The sequence below is a fragment of the Colossoma macropomum genome, unplaced genomic scaffold, assembly GCF_904425465.1.
Source record: "Colossoma macropomum unplaced genomic scaffold, Colossoma_macropomum, whole genome shotgun sequence".
Classification (NCBI taxonomy): domain Eukaryota; kingdom Metazoa; phylum Chordata; class Actinopteri; order Characiformes; family Serrasalmidae; genus Colossoma; species Colossoma macropomum.
This window is the reverse complement of record NW_023494784.1, coordinates 20,819,224-20,838,137: the sequence shown is the minus strand read 5'-3', so window position 1 is coordinate 20,838,137 and position 18,914 is coordinate 20,819,224. Positions and strand designations below refer to the sequence as shown.

The 18,914-nt window shown below is 38.6% G+C and overlaps 1 protein-coding gene across 1 annotated transcript in view; it reads left to right on the top strand.

Annotated features, from left to right (window-relative positions):
- The first annotated feature begins 2,775 nt into the window (after nt 1–2,775).
- cacnb4a (calcium channel, voltage-dependent, beta 4a subunit) overlaps nt 2,776–18,914 on the top strand; it is a 49,976-nt gene continuing 33,837 nt past the window's right edge. The window contains exons 1-3 of the mRNA XM_036572805.1: nt 2,776–2,846; nt 4,184–4,382; nt 6,838–6,921. Coding sequence (XP_036428698.1) covers nt 2,776–2,846; nt 4,184–4,382; nt 6,838–6,921 — 354 coding nt within the window. The remainder of the gene's footprint in view (nt 2,847–4,183; nt 4,383–6,837; nt 6,922–18,914) is intronic.

Genomic DNA, 18,914 nt, shown 5'->3' with positions numbered 1-18,914 from the left:
TAAAGCTGTTTTGATCCATAAATGCAGTGCGGTGCAATTAAGAAAGACTGACAGCTCTTTCAACTCCCCTGATTTTCCTCTGCCTTTCTTGTGGATATGCCCAGGAGAAACTACACCAGGGTGTCTGACATTTTGCATTCTATACCAACCTTCCCAGAGCATTTATTATACATAATAGGCCTATGAATAGCGCAGTAGGTGAAAATAGTTTTCTTTAGGGCTTCAGAGGTGCAGCATTTAACACTTTCTTTCCAAAGCATTTGAAGTTAAGGTTCGCTTTTTAGAACATTTCACCATAGACTTCAGGAAAGCTAAACTGTGGGACCACCTTGTTTGTAGTGCAATGTAAATTAGTCTCAAGGCTACTCATGTCACTGGTCACTGTGGTTGGGTCCTTGGGCTTCTTCCAGGAGAAGGAGTTGGTAGTAAGTTAAACTTATTCATCGGGACTTAAGTAAACTTTTGATAGGTTTGTCTTTAAATATGTATAAATGCATCTTGCCTTCTACATTTAGTCATATTTTGTCACTGTTAAAAAAGTATCATTCGAGTTAATCATGTCTTTTACACTGTGTGAAAATTTTGTGAAGAATGGACCAATAGAAATGCTCTAAAATTGCTTGTAATAAAATATCATTACATTAACTTACACCAAAAGTAAAAGCTTTTGCCTTCTGTAAATTTGCCATTTTGGAGGTACTTCTGTTTTAGTTTGTTTTTTGCACCTGAACTGTTTTGCTTTTAATTTTTTCATAGTACATGCTAATAGATACTTGATGTGGTTCTATAAGAAAGAAACCATGAACACTCAAATCATTTACATGCTTAAAGAGTACTTTGTATGGTAAAATGGTTCTTCAGACTGTTGGAGAATGTGTTGTATATGGTTCTATCTAGCACCTATAAAAAAGTGTTCTTCTATTGTTACAAGCTTGACATTGTAACAAACAGAACTTTTTTGGTACTATATAGCTTGTTTACATGTGGTTTAGACTCCTCTACACTCCTCTTGTTCTCATCTCTGAAAAACAGCAATTCAACTGTACAAATTAAAAGGGCATTAAATAGATGGAAAAACAAAAAACAATATTAAGGGCCAGTTTTCCAGACAAGGATTAACTCTAGTCTTGGACTAAACTGCAGAGCAAATGGTGAATCAGCACTGGTAATTATTTTTAGTATAGGATTAGGCCTAATCTGGGTCTGGGTCTGGGCCACGATGAGCCACCAGCACAGCTTTAATGTGCTTTGGCGTAGATTCTACACGTCTCTAAAGCTGTACTGGAGGGATGGAACACCATTCTTCCTGAAAGATTTTCTCTCAGCTGGTATTTTTCATGATAGTGGTTGGTTGAGATCAGATGGATCAAGATTAAATGTTAAGAGAATAAAGGGCATCAGTCAGAGTAACTCTGTTGTGATTTGCAGTGACCCTTCTCACTGAAAAGTGGACCCGAATCATGTTAACAAATGTCTCCCCACAGCATAACAGACCTTCTGGGCCTCATCTCTGTAGCAGTGGTGACTTTTAACTGGACCAGAAGCAGCTTGACACAGTGCACAAACTGGAAAATTTCTGTGGAAAAATGCTTGTTTAATAAAAGAAATGTCACATCGAAACCATTTTTAATAAATATCTATCGATTTTTGTTGAAGGCTTTTTTAACCAAGGAACTTCAATGTGGCACAGAACAAATGAAGCAAAAATACATTCTTAAATAGCTTTGTAAAATCTATACTGTAGTATATGATCTATAATTTTAACCCTGTCCACTGTCCCCTTTAAAATTGGTCTAGATATGCCACTGCACTGTAGAGGTCAGGCATTCAGGATGGTACCGTACACTTGTGGAGAGCATAGTGAAAGATGACTCATCTGACCATATTGCTCAGTAGAGTCTACGGTTTTTGTACCTCTGAACTCTCAACTCTGATAGAAAAAACGGCATAGACCAACATGCTTGGTCACCATCAAAACTGGCATGTGCTGTGTTTTGAATGCTGCTATACTGGTCAGCAGTCATGTAAGTTATTATGCTGATCATCACCAAAAGCAGCATGTGTTTTAGATGCTGGTCTTGGCCATTCTGGGTGACCAGTTTAACCAGCGTAAGCCAGTTTAGACCAGCATGGAATGCATGGTGGTATGTGCTGGTATTTTTTCAGCAGGGAAATGTGCATTTGTCTATGCAATCGGGGTTTGAGCGCTGCAACCCTACTATATCTCTTTCTATATAGCTGTGGATAGACTCTTCTTGCTGGCACAGTCTGATCACATCCTGTATTGACATTCTCACGTTCTCTTCTGTATTTTCTTACATATCACAATAATGCATGAGTATCACAGTCACTGAATGTGTGCTTTTGGCCGCAATTTCTGACCCCTTTTACTGATGACCTTCCCCATATATCTGAATGCAGATGCCCCTTTAATCTCTGTTCTTATTGAAACTCTAGCCAGTTGAGCAGTGTTTCTGACTGAAGCTCCTGCCATCGATGTCCCAATAATGAACCCTCTTTCAAAGTCACTTGGATTTTTTCCTATTGCCATCTTGATCCATCACTGAGGTCGACTGTGCCTGCTCAGCACTTTTACACGTCTCTCAGACGTCCACTGAAAAAAATGGCACTTTGAATCTACGTGATTAAAATATGGCAAGTAGTTGCACACAAATAAAATGTGTTGCAACACAACTGTCAAAGCAAGCAAATTCAAATTAATTTAATTGTGTTGATGTAATAAATTTTGGTGTCCTGCCACTGGCTCACACTGCCATGGGAGCACGTAAGGCATGGCCATGCAAAGCAGCTATGCACAGAGGCTCTCGAGAGGTGCTACACTCACAGTAGGAGAGACTTCCCTTGTAACTAAGCTTTTGTTAGCTTAATTAGGTGCTGATATGTTGCTTGTGCTTTACTGTGTTGGGCTGTGGAGTAATGTCAGTGTTCATACCTACCATCAAGTGAAGATGTATGTTTAGAAGTGACCTGCCTGCTTCCTGGCCATGGCAGTTAGCACTGAGAGGTGGTCTCCCTTGCTGCCTGCTTAATAAAAGAGCATTCGCCTTCAAAGCACAATGTTTCCTGTGTCTTATTCAACACTGACACCACGATACTTAATTTGTGTGCAACAATTTACCATGTTTTAATCATGAACCATTTGTTTTCAGAGTAGCATATTAATTGCTTAAGGATTAAGATTTATTAATTGCTTAAGGATTAAGATTTACGTACTCAAACACAGCTGATTAGACTTATCTGTTAATTGCCAGGTTTAGTGGGTGTGTTTGAGTAGGGAAACCTCCAAACTGTGCTGAAGACCAGCCCTCCAGGACTGGAGTTGTAAACCCCTCGCTTGCAGTGCACCTGCCTGGAAGCATCTACACTCATTATGCTTCTTCACAGTTTTTTCCTTTAATTTGGCTTATTCTCAAATGGCTCCCTGCTCCCTTCACAATACGCTATGCGACTTCTGCAAGTTTGGCTTCCTTACCCAAATAGCGTGCTAAATGTCCAGTAGGGAATTGTACATATTGTAGCTGAATCCCAACAGACTCTTTATTATTGCATAATGTTTGGGTGCTGAAGGCATTATTTTAAGATCTATATAGTGCACTACGCAGGGAGCATGGAGCCATTTAAGATTCAGCCCCAGTCACCTGTCTGTGTCTAATATGGCTCTTATTTTTAAAGTATCATGCTACAAACACACCAACAATTAGCATGAATTCTAGGGATGCACTGATATGGGAGATATGGGAGTTGTGGGCTGAGCCTGATATTCAATATTTTTCATACACATGGCTTCCAATGCCGATACATAAACATTTATAGACTGTAGAAATGCAGTACATGCTTGCAGTAAAGGTGACTAAAATAAATAGAATGCGTTATAAAACATAATTTTGAAGCATTAGTAAAATCTAACCTCCTTGTTTTCTTATCTTCCGATACCGATATGATTCCAGTATCACTGTGCACCCCTAATAAATCCAGTAGAAGAGTCTGCAGTGGTAACCTAGCTTACCTGTGTGACCTTTGGGAGGTGGTTAGCAGGAGGCTAATTGGTCCACTAGAGGCGACCACGTGCCACTGCGCTCTGAGGCTGAGGGGAAGCAGCAGCAGTAGCAGCAGTAGTGGTGGTCTTTAGCGGTGTGCGGTGGTGTATTCGTGTTTAACGCAGAGCAGCGGACCTTCTCTCAGTAACACAGGCTCACCGGGTTAAAGCCAAGCTGGAGCAGACAGTGCACTACCCGCCTCAGTGCCAATGGGCTGGTACCGAGAGACAGCCGCCTCCCTGGACCGACGAACTGGCCGAAATGTCCCGGCATATCTACACCCGACACGGGATAGGAGAAGGTGTTCAGAAGCCCATTTTTCAGGTGAAGAAGGCGGTGTGGGTGAATCTGTGGAGCGCTTTACATGTGATGTGTGTTGTGGGCGCGTAATAGACGGACTTTTCTCTGATTTTGGTTTATATGTACAGCTTGAGTGCCTCACTTACCTCCGTGTTTCTGACCTCGGGGAAGTTTTCACTGCTGCGGTGCTCATTATCCGTTAGCTGAATGCTGTTTCTGATTCTGAGAGACAGAGATTTCAGTACAGTCTTCTGCTGCGCTTATTTTACGTGCTTATCTTCCCTACATTCATTATGAAAATGACCTGATTTAAATCTGAGGATGTCATCAGTTTAGCCTATTGGAATTTAATTAGTCTGCTTAATAATTCATGACCTCATTGATTTTTTTTGCTGTGAGGATCTTTCAGGAGGCTGTCTTGAGGAGGGATGACCTAGTTTTTATCCCCTCAGTTGGCTACTGGATTTAATGGTAGAACTATTTTTTAAATGTATTCAATACCAGCTTGTAACTCTTAAAAAGATGGTTCTTAAAGGGTTCTTTAGTAAAGGAAATGGATCTGTTTAGAAACATGAGTTCTGTATAGAACCATTTCATGCTTAAATAGTTCTACAGATTGATGGAGAATGTATTGTATGTGGTTCTATATAGACTTTTTTAAAAAAAATATTCTATATAGCACCAGAAAAGGTTCAGCTATTGTTACAAGCTTGACATAGTAACAATAGAAGAACCTTTTTGGGTGCTATATAGAACCATTTTCTAAACGGTTGTATATAGAACCATCTACAGCACATTTTCCGTCAGTCCAAAGAACGTTTACATGATGCAGAGAACCTTTTAATCGTGCAAAGGGTTCTTTGAGTGTTCATGGTTCTATCTAGAACCATTTTCTTTACTAAAGAACCCTTGAAGCACCATCATTTTTAAGAATGTATTGTTACGATGTCAAGCTTGTAATAATGGAAGAACCCTTTTTTGTGCTATTTAGAACCATTTTTTAAAAACACATTCACCATTAATCTGAAGAACCGTTTCACCATGCATAGAACCGTCTAAACATATAGAGGTCAAGGTTGTAAATAGAACCATTGTCTTTACTAAAGAACCCTTGAAGAACCATCTCTGTGAAGAGTGTAGGATTATGGATTATTTGGTCAGGAGGGGGAAGTGTTTGCAGTGGTGTCAGTGGTTGCAGGGTGCGCTGTATAGCCTGAAGAGAGCACAAGACAAACTGCATTTGACTGCATTGCAACCAGCTACACTGAAGGACAGTGTAGCCTCCGAAACGCATAGCCTCGGTGTCTCTGTAGCATTACAGTGTTCAGCTCCTCAGGGCCGCTGTGACACATATCTCTATATATTTGCATCTGTGTGGTGTTTGTGTGTCAGTTAACACCCTTGATAGGTGAAAGTGAAACTGTTTATTTAGCTATAGGTTTAGTTTAACTGCACAGTTCAGAAAAGCTTACTAACTAAATTCATTAAAGTCTGTAGTAGAGGGCAAGAAAAATTGGCACGCAGGAATTGGTATATGACATTTGTTATGCATTATTCCATTAGGGATGCACCTATATGGGAATTCTGGGCTGGTGTTGATATTCTGTATTTTTCATGTACATATCTAATGATGTTGATGCTCCTGCCAATACACACATATTTATAAAATGTAGAACTTGAGTCTACCTTGATCAACAGGATAGAGAAAAGGAACATTAATTAGTGTCAGATTACAAGTCGTCACTATCAGGACAGAATCTTGTACCTCCATTTTTGATTTTTTGATATAATTTGAGAATGCCATTTTACAATTTAATGGCTCTTAAATTGTGTCAAAATGTTGTAATGAATGGATCAAAAGAAATGCTCCAGAATTACTTAGAATAAATAATTTCTGCATTAACCTGCATTCAAAGTTAAGACTTTTTCTTCTCTTGTAAAGTCAACACTTTGGAGATACAAGGTTTTTCTCTAAACAGCAACAAAATGCAGTACAATTAATAAAATATGGATATTTTAGCACAATACCCCAGCACAGCAAATGTATCATCAAATATCAGTTAATTATTGGTCATAACATTTACACTTACATTGATGGCATTTAGCAAATGTTCTTATCCAGAGTGACTTACAAAATTGAAGGCAAGTCTTGTTTCCATCCAGTTACCACTGGTCCACTGCCAATAAATCATTATTATTTTTTTTATAATCTGCAGATGATGATATAATTGCAATATCACTGTGCATTCCTACATTTTCATATTTTTACAAAATATGATGAAATGAAATATTGAAATATTTAATAAATATATATTTTTACATTGCTTATATACAAATGTAGTGCTTTTACTTAAACATTAGTATTAGACTGTAACTGTGTCAGTTCTGCTGATAGTGTTTTGCTGTCAGTGCATGAAGGTGCCCTTGTTGTGCCAGAAGGAGAGACAGAGGTGATGAATGGTTTGTGCTCCTGCTGTAGGTGAACAGAGGAACCTATTCTCGCCGCAGCCGACTCAAGAGGTCCGATGGTAGCACCACCTCCACCAGCTTCATCCTCCGCCAGGTAGGACCATTTGGAGCTCGAACCTCAGATTCCACTGCACACTTGATATGAACATTGCACTCATTTATATATACATCCACACTGTTTCATTTAGTCGTGACTAAATAACAATTATTCATTCATTTATTCATTCATCTTCTTAAGCCGCTTGATCCAGCTAGGGTTGCGATGAATTAATAAATAACAATTAGTTCTTAATTAATAAGTACTAAACTAGTTTCATAGTTAAACAAAAGGAAATTGTGATTACAGTCTGTACATTTTGTCACACATCTGCAGTCAATGCATTCTGTTTAGCAATAGCTTTTGCATTAAAGTGAAACCAAGGGTTGATGTATGGATAGTGCAGCTGCCCCATGGGTGAAAGTACAATCTCAGCTAATGGACCTTTTATCAAATAATTCCAAGATAGTTTAAATTTTGTCTTGTTTGTTATATTTTCACTTGTACCTTTGCTGTAATTGAAGAGAGAATTCCAGAGTGCTGTTTACCCATTTGGGACAGTTTTTGATATACAGCTGATGAATAACAGCTGATTTATAATAGAAAACACATTTTTATTTCTCTAGCAAGGGTGGCATTAATCACAATATAGCACTGATATTTATTGTATGTGTAAAGCCCACTTCCAACAATGTTCATAATGAGCAAAAATACAATTCTTGAATAGGCCTCTCACAATCATTACATAACAGCCTAATCACAGTTATTTGAACTGAACACAGTTAACTGAGATTATTACAGTTATTCAAGCTGGCTGCAGTATTTTCCACAGCTGTTAGATTTTTACAGTTGTTTTCATGCAGAATGTGAATTAGGTGTGGTGAGGTGAGGCAAATCTATGTTCTTATGTTTTTAGCATGTATGCCAGCAGAATGACTTTTACTTATATTTGTTTTACTTATATTTTCACTCTCAAGTAATAATTTCATCAGTACAACCAACCAGTTTTACCTACTACATAAACATTAACTAGAATGCGAGACAACTAATCAACCAATTCAGCCTCTTCAGGCTTGTATTTTAACATAAATCTGATGAACAAGAGAAGACAGTTAAATTGTTAATCGCAGTTATTTACACAACAGTTAAACGTCAGCTAAAATCTCATAATTGAGACCGGCCTGCACTTAAAAGTGGCCTGTGATGTGTTTTGGACCAAAACCCCTTAATTTATGCTGTTCCCTGAAAGTTACAGTCATGGTGAAGTCTGGTTTTAAGCCTGAAGAAACTAAAAGAAGGCAAAGACTGGCTTTATGTAAATGAAAAGCTCTTGAAATTTTAATTTAGTATCTTTTCTCAACAGTGTCTTATTTTCTATAAAGTGTAAGTCAGTCTCACTTTCTCAAAATGTGTGGGTTTTTTTGGAAGCTCACTTAACATAGCCCCTCGCTGAATCTGTGAAGTTGAAAATAGCTACCACGGCCAACAGCAAGGCCTTTCAAATACAGAAAAACAAAAAACAAAGCGCTGAAAATTTCTACTGTTGATTAGCTTTCAGCTCGCTCTCAGCTGCTTTTAGCAGTGTTTGCGCAGAGCTGATCCTTTTTCTAAAGCTCCCTGTTAGTGTCATCGGCAGTGAGTTTATTCTCAAAGCTAAATGTTATTTGTAACTCATGACTTTATGAAAGGCACAATACAAAGAATGCATTAGTAATGGGTCAGTAATGGGCGAGTGGGCTGTTGTTGGCAGCTTGTGCGTCAAAAGGAACAAATGGGCCAGCAGAAATTAATGGATTTGCATTGTTTGTGAGGTGAGTGCACCGAACAAGATGTAACCATTGTTCTTTTACAGTCTGGTGAATCACTGGACTTCACGTGGTCTGACAAATTGCAGATGTTACATCACTTAAGCTACTCTCCTTTCATTGCACTTGCGTGGTGCTGCTTTCTCGTTGGACGTCTGGTGTATGTGTTAAATGAAAAAAAACACAGAGAGAGACGATATGTACATTTCAATGCATATCCTGACTACATTCACTCCAAAGCTGCTGTGGACTGCTGTCCCTGTGAATGGATGACTTTGGTTTCCAGGAAACAGATAAGTACCACTTGTCTGTCATCAGCTGAATATCATTACACATGCTTGCCTATCCAGTACCAGCTCTGCACTGTTTGGCTACACTTGCGTGTATCCTCATACTGTGAGGTATCTGAAAGAAAAAGGTTTCGCCTTTGAGATTGATCCGTGTGAAAGAGGTCACAGTGGAGTCTTACTGGGAAAAATTGACTAAGTCTACCTCTGGCTTGTGCTGGAGGAGGCTGATGGGGTTTGGAGTGCTCCTGTGGGAATCAATGGCCTTAATGTCTGCCCGTGTGTCAGTTCAGCTAGCTACAGCAGCCGCTCGGCTCACCGTCCCTCATGCATCTTTGATGAAAGGCAGTGCACAGCGGCTCTTAAAACGTCTGCTCTGCTGCTCTTTGACAAGTGCAGATGCTCTCGAGGTGTAAAATCATTATGGCATGAGGAGGGCAGAAACCACTGTGCCCACCATATTGTCCAAACAAAACGGTTGCTATGGGTACTGAAAAAGGGCTATTGAGGGAAAACAAGGCAGCTACACTGCTGCTTATGCAGCTGCCGTCACTGATGAGCCATCTTCTGCGAAAGCCCTATGATCTACAATCACCATGATTATATGAGGCTTTTGAGCACCGCTCCTGGTTGTTGTTAATTAAAATCTATTGTATTTTAAAAATCTATTGCAGGCATACTTGTAGAATTGAATACTTGTATTTTTTCCACATTGTTCTCGTGGATTTGAGGCAATATTTATATAATCACTATCTAAAAGAAAGAAATAACATGTATCTCCATTTTTTGGATTTTTAGCTTTCTGTCTTTTTGGATAACTTTGTTTTTGGACAGCGATGATCTCAAAGTATAGAGTATTGTGGAAGTCCACGAGAGACCACTTTTATGTATTTATTTCTAGCCAAAATGACCAAGTTGCTTATTTTTCACAATTTGGAAAAAGCCAAAAACATATATTCAACAGAAAAATACCCAGAAGCCTCAGCAACTAAAGTAATTAGTGTGCCTTTATTACAGTGTCAATTCTTTTGAGGAAACTTACTTTCAGTTTGTCAAAGAGCAGTATTTTTCAACAATAAGTTTGTTGCATTTTATCTTTAAGTTTTAAGTACAGTTTATCTAATGGTGACAGTTTTGGTGGTCTTCCAGGTCTTGCACAGTCGTTAGCAGTCCAGTTTTCTCTGTAACTTTTTAGAGAAGTTCTATTTGAGCTGCAGTTTTTACACTTATTTTCCCTTCACTTTCTCCTTCCTTATGCAAGTAGATGCTCTTATGTATGTAATATTTTCAGAACTGTCTCTTGAATAACTGAATAACTTGAAAAAACTTAATGGCTGTTTTGACTGGAAAATAAATAAAGTAGGGGTGGTCTTTGACATTTGCTCTGTACTGTACATTTACAGATACATAATAACATATAAACTCATTTAGATATCACAGCCCATTCTGGTTACAGTTATACAGATCCACATATACTTATTGAAGCAATAAGGAGTGTTGTTTGTGCAGAGAGTCTGTAGCAGAGTTATTAGAGTGGAGAATGGGGGGATGATTAAACTTTGTGCTGTTAGTGGCTGAAGCAGATGTGTCATTGCAGCCTTTCAAAGCATCCCAACATCTGAAAAGTGTGGCAGTTTTTTCAGTGTCCTTGAGGATTTCAGTCCAAACTTAACAGTTTGTTCTGTTCATTTCAGCCTTTTTGTACATGCGGTGCTCTCAGACATTCAGAGCAGAGGCCAAAGCATATCAGTCCTTGGAACTAAGTAACAAGAAACATCCTGTTCAGCCATTCAGAAAATGATCCTGTAAATATGAATTATGATTGTTGCGATACATAAAACCACACACAAATTATAAAAGGACTTCAATTGATAAAATTAAAGAAAATTAACGAATATAGGCCCTTTAAATCTAAATTCCTGTAGAATCTTGGGAGGTTACTATTTTGAAGCTTGCATTAAGTTTTATTTTTGACATCAGAAGCATTTTCTAAGCCAAGATGGCACCCTACTTATGCATGTTTATCTGCATCCATGATTGAAAGTGGAGCAAAGACCACTTCAGCTGGTGGTTTGGACTGAATATGTATCAGTGTCGCAGTGGAGCTGTAAAAATAATTTGGGGTCTGTTGCAAATGTTTGCTTGTATGAGTTAGTCTCATGTAAATAAAAGTGTGGTGAATTAAGTTCTAAATTGCTTAAACAAATTCTTCACACCAGCCTAAATTAGCTTTTATTTACAGTAGGCTGTGATTAATGGTACAGTATTTTTGCAGTATGTTTGCGTCCCCTTGTGCAATGGTGTTTCAAGTCCAGTTCTCAGTGTTTTCAGTCTTTTTTTCTGAGCCCACTCAAATAATTGTCTAAGACTTACACAGCACTGTGTTGATGCAGTAGAGAACCACAGATCCTGCAAAATGACTCAGCCATTGAACTGCAGCCATGGAAACTAATAGACAGCTCTTCACTTCACAGGTGTACAGTGGCACAACTCTATAATTGACCGGGACTGAATTTCAAGTTTTTGATCATGTCTCGGTCTTTTGTTTCCATGTACACCTGCTGACTTTTTTTTAGATTTATTTTTTCATAGGTCTTTTTAATTATCGTCTTACTCAGTATTTTCAAGCCTGAAATTAATGACCAAAGCCTTACATTTAAATTTGGTCAGAGAAACATTATTAAATTGGTTTAGTATTGTATTTGTAATGTATGGGTAAAATTTCCCAAAATACCACAGTGGGAAAAAGAAAATATTCAAGGATTTAATGCAGATGGCCCCTGCTGTGTCTCAGCAGTGGAATTCCAGGAGGCTTCATGCCTAAGCCCATCTTAGCCAGGGGCTCTATAAAGCTCTTCACAAATGAAGGGAGAAATCTAGGGGTGATTAACTCATGCTGTGATCAAGGTTAAGGCCAAAACTGCTGGTGAAGGATGTATTTATATAGAAGCCTTCACTGAATAGGCTTTTCTTTTCTTGTGTCTCGTTTTGGGGTCATAAAGCTGATTAGTCAGCACAGTCAGGAGAAGTAGTAAGTCAGCACATACCATGAGAATGAATAGAAAACTTTCAGTTGTGGCAAATTTAACTCCTTAAACTGTAGGCTTATTATTCAATTGATAATGATAAAACATATCACACAGTAACTACTATACTTTTTACTATACTTTATAATTACTATGTAACTACTATGTAACTACTATGTAACTGCTAGTTCTCTAGTTGTGAGAATAAAGGAGTTGAACTGTGGGCCTCTGTATGACCATTAAGGTTCAACACATAGCCTAAAATTGTTGGTCATGTGTAGCTGATATTAACTTCTGTGGTGTTGCTATGTTTTGTGTGGTGCTGCTGTGCTGTGTAATCACCAGCTCAAAAGGTTTAGCAAACCAAAATTAACATCAAGACTCAGTAACAATTTATAATATCCAGCGGATGCTGATAGGTTAGATTTCAGCACTCCTTTTTGATTGGCGTCAGAAATAATGGATTTGTTTAGAAATTGGCCAAAATAAGTAGAATGCAAGAAGCCCTTGCACTTTCCAGCGGATTATCATAAATCAGTGAGGCTCAGTAGATCCATCTGTGTATCCCTACATACAGTGTATTATTTACAGATAAATAAATAAACAAATGATGTATCCACAGATTGAAGCCTGCTATTTATCAGCTGAACCAGTCATCAGAGATCCTAGCTGAGGAACAGTAGTACTGACACAGTTATGCAGTAGCCTTTTATTGTGTGTTTATTGTGTTACTGTGGTCAAGGAAAAATTGCACTTCTTTATTTCATTTGTTGGTCTGGGAAATAATGCAGTAGATATGAGCTGTGTGATTACAGTGGAGCTGAGTTAGTGTAAAGCTGAAGCCCAGTCATAGATGTAATTTCACTAGTAACCATTAGAGGGCACTTGTGCTCCACTGTTTATCTAGCCCCCACAGAGTGAGGTCATAATTAGCAGCAACCCCAGTAGATTAGTTCAGTATAATTACCGGACGAGGTATAATTGATCTTGCAGCACTAGATTAAATGATGTGCATAGATAAGATGACAGAATGTAATGTACTGAAAATTGTGAGAGAAAATAGTAAACAGTTTGCACGTAAACTATGAATATTTAAGAGATATACAGTCATATGCATACGTTTGGGCGCCCTTTGCAAAATTACATATTTTTCTTATTTTCTCAGTAAAAAAAATTACACTTCCTTTACAGAGAACACACTTCTGCACATTGTATATGCAGCAATGAACTGTATTCATTTACTGAATTAAAAAAAAAACACATTATACTGTGTGTTTTATTTTGTTTTCCAATATGTTAAACCCTTTAAAAAAAACACATGCAAATATTAAAGAATAAAACTAGAAATTGTGCACTACAGTTTACTAAAATATGTCATATTTAGGTCTGTTCTCTGTAGTGGACATGCTTATTACTTATTTTGACTTAGAAAATCAACAAAATGTGTCATTTGACCAGAGTGTAATGTGTAATTTGACTTATTTTGACTTAGAAAATCAACAAAATGTGCATGCAATTGTAAGTAGTACATATACAGTTGCCTGCAAAAGTCAGAGACCAGCCTTGATTTATTTAATTTCCAGTCAAAGCAGTCATTAAGCACAAGGTATTCATTTTTTAGGAGATAATTCTGAGGAGATTAGATATAACATAATCCAATTGCACAAGGAGAAAGTCAAAGATAAAAAGTAAAAAACAGGAGTTTAAAAAAACTAGTGTGGAAAAAAGGTATTAAAATATAGAGATAATGGGACTCCTGACTTTGCAAGCCCTGTTAGACCCAGTACACCACCAGCTGCATTTCTGTTCTTTGTTCACTATTCACTCTTGTACTTTGATGTACAAATCTTCATTCTTTATTAATATGGCTCTTGTCTTATTATTTTGCTATCCCGTGCCGACCCAAGGAGGATGGGTTCCCTTTTGATGGTTTTCCTTCTTGCTTCCTTTCGAGGTTTATTCTTTATGCCCTTAGGGAGTTTTTCTCACCCCGGTCACCCTTAGCTTGCTCATTCAGGGCTGTCTGTAAAGCTGCTTTGTGACAACGGTCGTTGTAAAAAGCGAGTTGAATTGAATTGCACTTAATGGCTGTTTTGACTGGAAATTAAAGAAATAATGGATGGTCTCTGACTTTTGCACAGCAATGTAGTTTGTAAGAATAAAACGTCTCATTTACATTTTCAAATGAAAAGAAAATGGATACATGTGTCGTGGACAACAGTTTAAGAAGACACTGATGTAGATTTAGTTGTTTTGTTCAGGGAGGAGCCTGATATCTTATTCTTATATCTTCAAGGTATTAGCACTCACTATTTACATGTTCTAAAAGCTGAAGGGATGATTTGCAGTTAGATGTTAGATATTAGACGTTACTTTGACAGTTTGATACTTTTGTCTGGCTCAGAGGAATCAACATGCGCCTTTGTGAGGTGTCTGTTTGCATTGTGTCTCGTCAGGAAGGAGTGGGTGCGCGTGTGCACACGTGAGAGAGCAAGACTCTGAGAACTAGAGGCAGAAGGAGAAGTGGGAGGACTGAGAAAAGGGAGGGCAGAGGGAGCAAAAAATAGCTAGGGTGAGAAAAAAATACAGGAAACAAGCCCCCTGTGGTCGAGGAGTGGATGGCTGTAGACCCCTTTTGCTTCCTCCAACTCCTCCTTATTCACCATCAAGGGGAGAGACCACTTACCCATTCTGACTGGAGCTCCCACCAGCCAATGAGCAGCCTGCCCCCTCTGCGCTGTCATCAAGGGCTGTGATTTGAGGAAAGCTCCACTCTCCTGCACTGTGTGTGAAAGGCTGATAAAAATGCCAGGTCTCCGCTGCCTCTGGGGAGAGTCTCATTGCCTTATGATGTGAAAGGGATCAGGATCGATGCTCATGAAAACATCTCAGTGACAGCACACTCTGGAAAGAAGAAGAACGAGGGACCACTGTCTCTTTTGGCATCTTTGCTTGCTTTTTGGTCTTTGCTTCTTGCAAGGGGATTGTATCCCCCTTCACTGATCTTTACTCTTCTCTGTATTAGTCTGCTTTCATCAAGAAGCACTTCTTGGAATATCATACCTCCATGTACGACAATTTGTACCTGCATGGCTTTGAAGACTCGGAGGCGGTAAGTGCTGTTTGTGTGCAGGGAGATGAGTTTGAGATGGCTGAGGGTTTGGCTTGGTGGCATGACATGCGGATGGATCAGCGCAGATCAGCGCATACATCTGCAGGGAAAGCTGGTTGAAGAAATTCAGCATGCAGATGTAGTTGTGTGGGGAGTGTCGGGGGAGGGGAAGACAAGATTGTGTGTGTGTTTATCAGTGACACCTGCTCCCTTTCCCCAAATGAAAAAAGCACTCTCTCCTCTTCGACTGCTGCATATAACGAGGGACCTGGGGGAGGGCCGTGAAGCAACAGCAGCAGCAGCAGCAGCAGCAGCCTGTTATTCCATATGACTGAACAGCCACTGACTGCACAGTGTGGCTGCTATTCCTGCTCAGCTTGAAAACACGTTGGTTTAGTGTGGAGCTTTTGCACTGATAATAAATGCTGTCAGGCTGCTATTTCTCAGCTATTCTTCAGAGAGGTTTTGCCTATGTATAATCATGTATGGCTTTGTAATGGAGGGGCAGCATTTCCTTCATAGCATTGATCTTTCTGCCTCGCTCGGCAATTTGAGGAGAGTAACACAAGGGCGTTATATTATCTCCTTAGTCAACTGAGCATATTTATAAAAATCTGACATTAGCTCCTATATCAAGATGCTTTTAAAGTATCATTCAGCGCTGACATTTAACATTTATTCACAATGAATGTGGTCCATTCACTGAAGCTACGGATTGTTTTATCAGGTTTATGTTTAGAACGTGGAGCCCAAGCTAAAAACGGCACATCCAGAGTGACTCATCCACTGCTGATAGCGCTCTGAAGTTTAGTTCATTAGATGGCCGTTTGTTCCTTTTGTTGGTCATGGCATCATTGGTGTAGTTTCCTGAATTTTACACAGAAAGGCTTAGTAAGTGGCAGATCAGCTTAGCAAGCTGCCTGCACTCTGACGGGCCCTGGTGCCATCAAATGACTGTGAGCTTTATTGGTGACAGCTGAAGTTTTGGGCTGGTTGATTTGGTTTGTTTGGCTGCCTTGCAAGTAGTGCACAATTCATTTCAATCATTTGTCTTGTATAGAGTCACTGGAGTCAAATCCATGGGCAAATGGCTTAGATGATAGATTTGTCCCTAGCCAGGTTTCCATCCATAAATGAAAGCTAATAGCTGGATAACCCAAAGAAATGAATAAAGCACTCATCGGCTCTGTATAATAGAATAAAACTCTCTACTTCACATTCATAAAAACACTTCCAATAGATATTTATAGAATCTACAGAGAAATGTTTAACATTGGGAAATTTCTCTTAGCTGTTTTTTTATGTATGGCTATATTTTACATTATAAGAGTAAAAAAGTTATAAATGTCATGGATTAAGATCAGCTGCAAGCTCCTTATGTCTGTTTACCATCTAAAATCACCATTCAGCAAATGCATTTCAATTGTAACTTACCAAAACATTTATCCACCTCAAATAATACAAACTTTAATGTGAATTTTGATGATTTTATTCAATATTGGCAGATTCCATCAAGCCATTTTTATTCAGTATGTGTAAATATGCATGACAATGCATGAAACCTAGCTACGAAAAAAAGTTTTGTTGCAAAAAATCTGAATATATGTTGTTTGTTTCGTTATAATAGAAAATAGATGTGGGCAAAGTGCAGTATTCAAGGCCAAGTTTGTTGCAGAAAAAGAACAAATCTCTTGCTGTTCTGTTAAACAAAGGCAAAATATGTAGCAACCACCTGACTTGTTATATTAAGCACCTGCTAGGATGAAAAAAAATCAAATTTACTTTCCACTTTTTGCTTCTTTAGCTATGAAGCTAACGTTGCTAACAAACACTTGAAGTCAACGGTCACCCAGACCTCTTCTGTAAACACATTCGCTCAAGCTGTATCCAGGTTTTCATTAAAGTCATCCAGACTTGTTGATTTGGTTTAAGGCATAAAATCACTTACTGTGGACTATAAAATGCACTCAACTTCACTGTGTAGCTAAACGCTGGGGGCAGCCATTGTAGATAATAGTGTAGTGCCGAATTCCAACTCCCCTGCAGAATCCGACTTCCCTTCACGTGCACACACATCATACATTTCCTTAGTAGCCTCAAGTACATATGGATGCTATGTTACTATTGCAGTTTCTGTTGTTTCTACTTATAAACATATATCTTCAGTTATAAAACTCAAGATTAATAGTTATAAAAGAAACAGACGGCACTAACTGCAGCATTCAGCTACACTGTGAAGTTTTGATTCTTTTATATAGCTCACAGTATGTTATATTGTGCTCTAAACTACATCGACAAGTTTGTGTGACCTTAATGTGAATTAAAAGAGGTTTTAGGGATGTATTTACAGAAAAGATTTGGGTGACTTCTTGTGTTTGTGAACAACATTAGCATCGTAGCTTCAGCGCCACACTAAAGAAGCAAAATTTCAACACTACACACAAAATTGTGATTTTTGCCAAACTTTTCCTTTAAATTCTAAATATTTACTATACACTCAGCTGTCTGTAATAAGGATCACCCCCCTCTACAGTTACTGTGCATTCCAAGTTGTAAATAGTCATATGCAAAAGTTTGATTGGCCCTGATCAAATTACACGTTTTGTTGATTTTCTAGGTAAAAATAAGTTCAGAGACAAATTTAGATAACATTTTTTTGCAAATTTTATTGCGCAGTTTTTGTTTATTTACTGAGTTGAATACATTGGAAAAAAATAAAACACAAAATATAAGGTGCCATAAATTTGGACAGGCCACACTGTGTGTTTTACTTTTTTTCCAATATGTTAAATTCATCAAATAAACAGTAATTGTTCATTAAAAAGTATGTAAGTATGGTCTCTGTGGAGGATGTGTACTTATTTTCTATCAACAAAACAGTTATGCCAGTTCTAACTTTCAGGCTTTTTTTAACAGAATGTTTCAAGACTTTCCTAAGAATGGTGTGAAAAGCAAACAACTGCCAGTGGTCAGCATTCCTGTGAACAAAAACAGCTTGTGGATAAGGACGGTCAAAAGAGAATGGCGAGAATGGTGCAAACAAACAGATCGGCTCCAAGCAGCCAAATCGCTTCTGAGTTCACCGTTCATGTGGATAATATCCTCTCAGAATGCATCATTTATTGGACATTTTTCTTGAATAGACTACAACAGCTGAAGACCATGTTGGGTTCCATTGCTGTATGTGAACAACAAGAAAGTTTTTGTCCAGTGGTCACAGGTGCCTTGTCAGATGAATCCAAGTTCTTTTTGTATCATGCTGATGGAAGGATCTGAATTTGGTGCAAACAACATTAGTCCAAGGAACCATCCTGTTTGATGTGGGCAGTACAGCCCTGTGGTAGCAGTGTGATGGTGTGGAGTGTTTTCTGGCACATGTTAGGGCCCGTGATACCCTTTGAAGAATGCCTGAAGAGCACAGCGTATCTGAACAAGTTCATCCCTTCATGGCTACAGTTTATCCACACTCAGATGGAGACATCCAGCATAATAATGCACCATGTCATGAAGTATAATCACTGAATGGTTCCAGAAACTTGCTTCAGTTGCCTACACAGTCCTCAAATCTCAACCTCGTTTTTAGGAGAAGATAGAGAGGGCTGTCCTCAGAAGGCTGTGCAGCCATCTAGTTTGTAGAAACTGTACAACGCAGTATATTCTGCATTAGGGGTGCGGGAAAAACTCGATTCTTAGATGCATCGCGATGCGGACGTGAACGATTCTGAATCGATTCACAAGTGTCAAAAATCGATTTTCTAAATATTTAATTTGTAACGTAGTGTTGACGGAACGCAAAAGGCGGAACTGGAAGTGCGGAAGT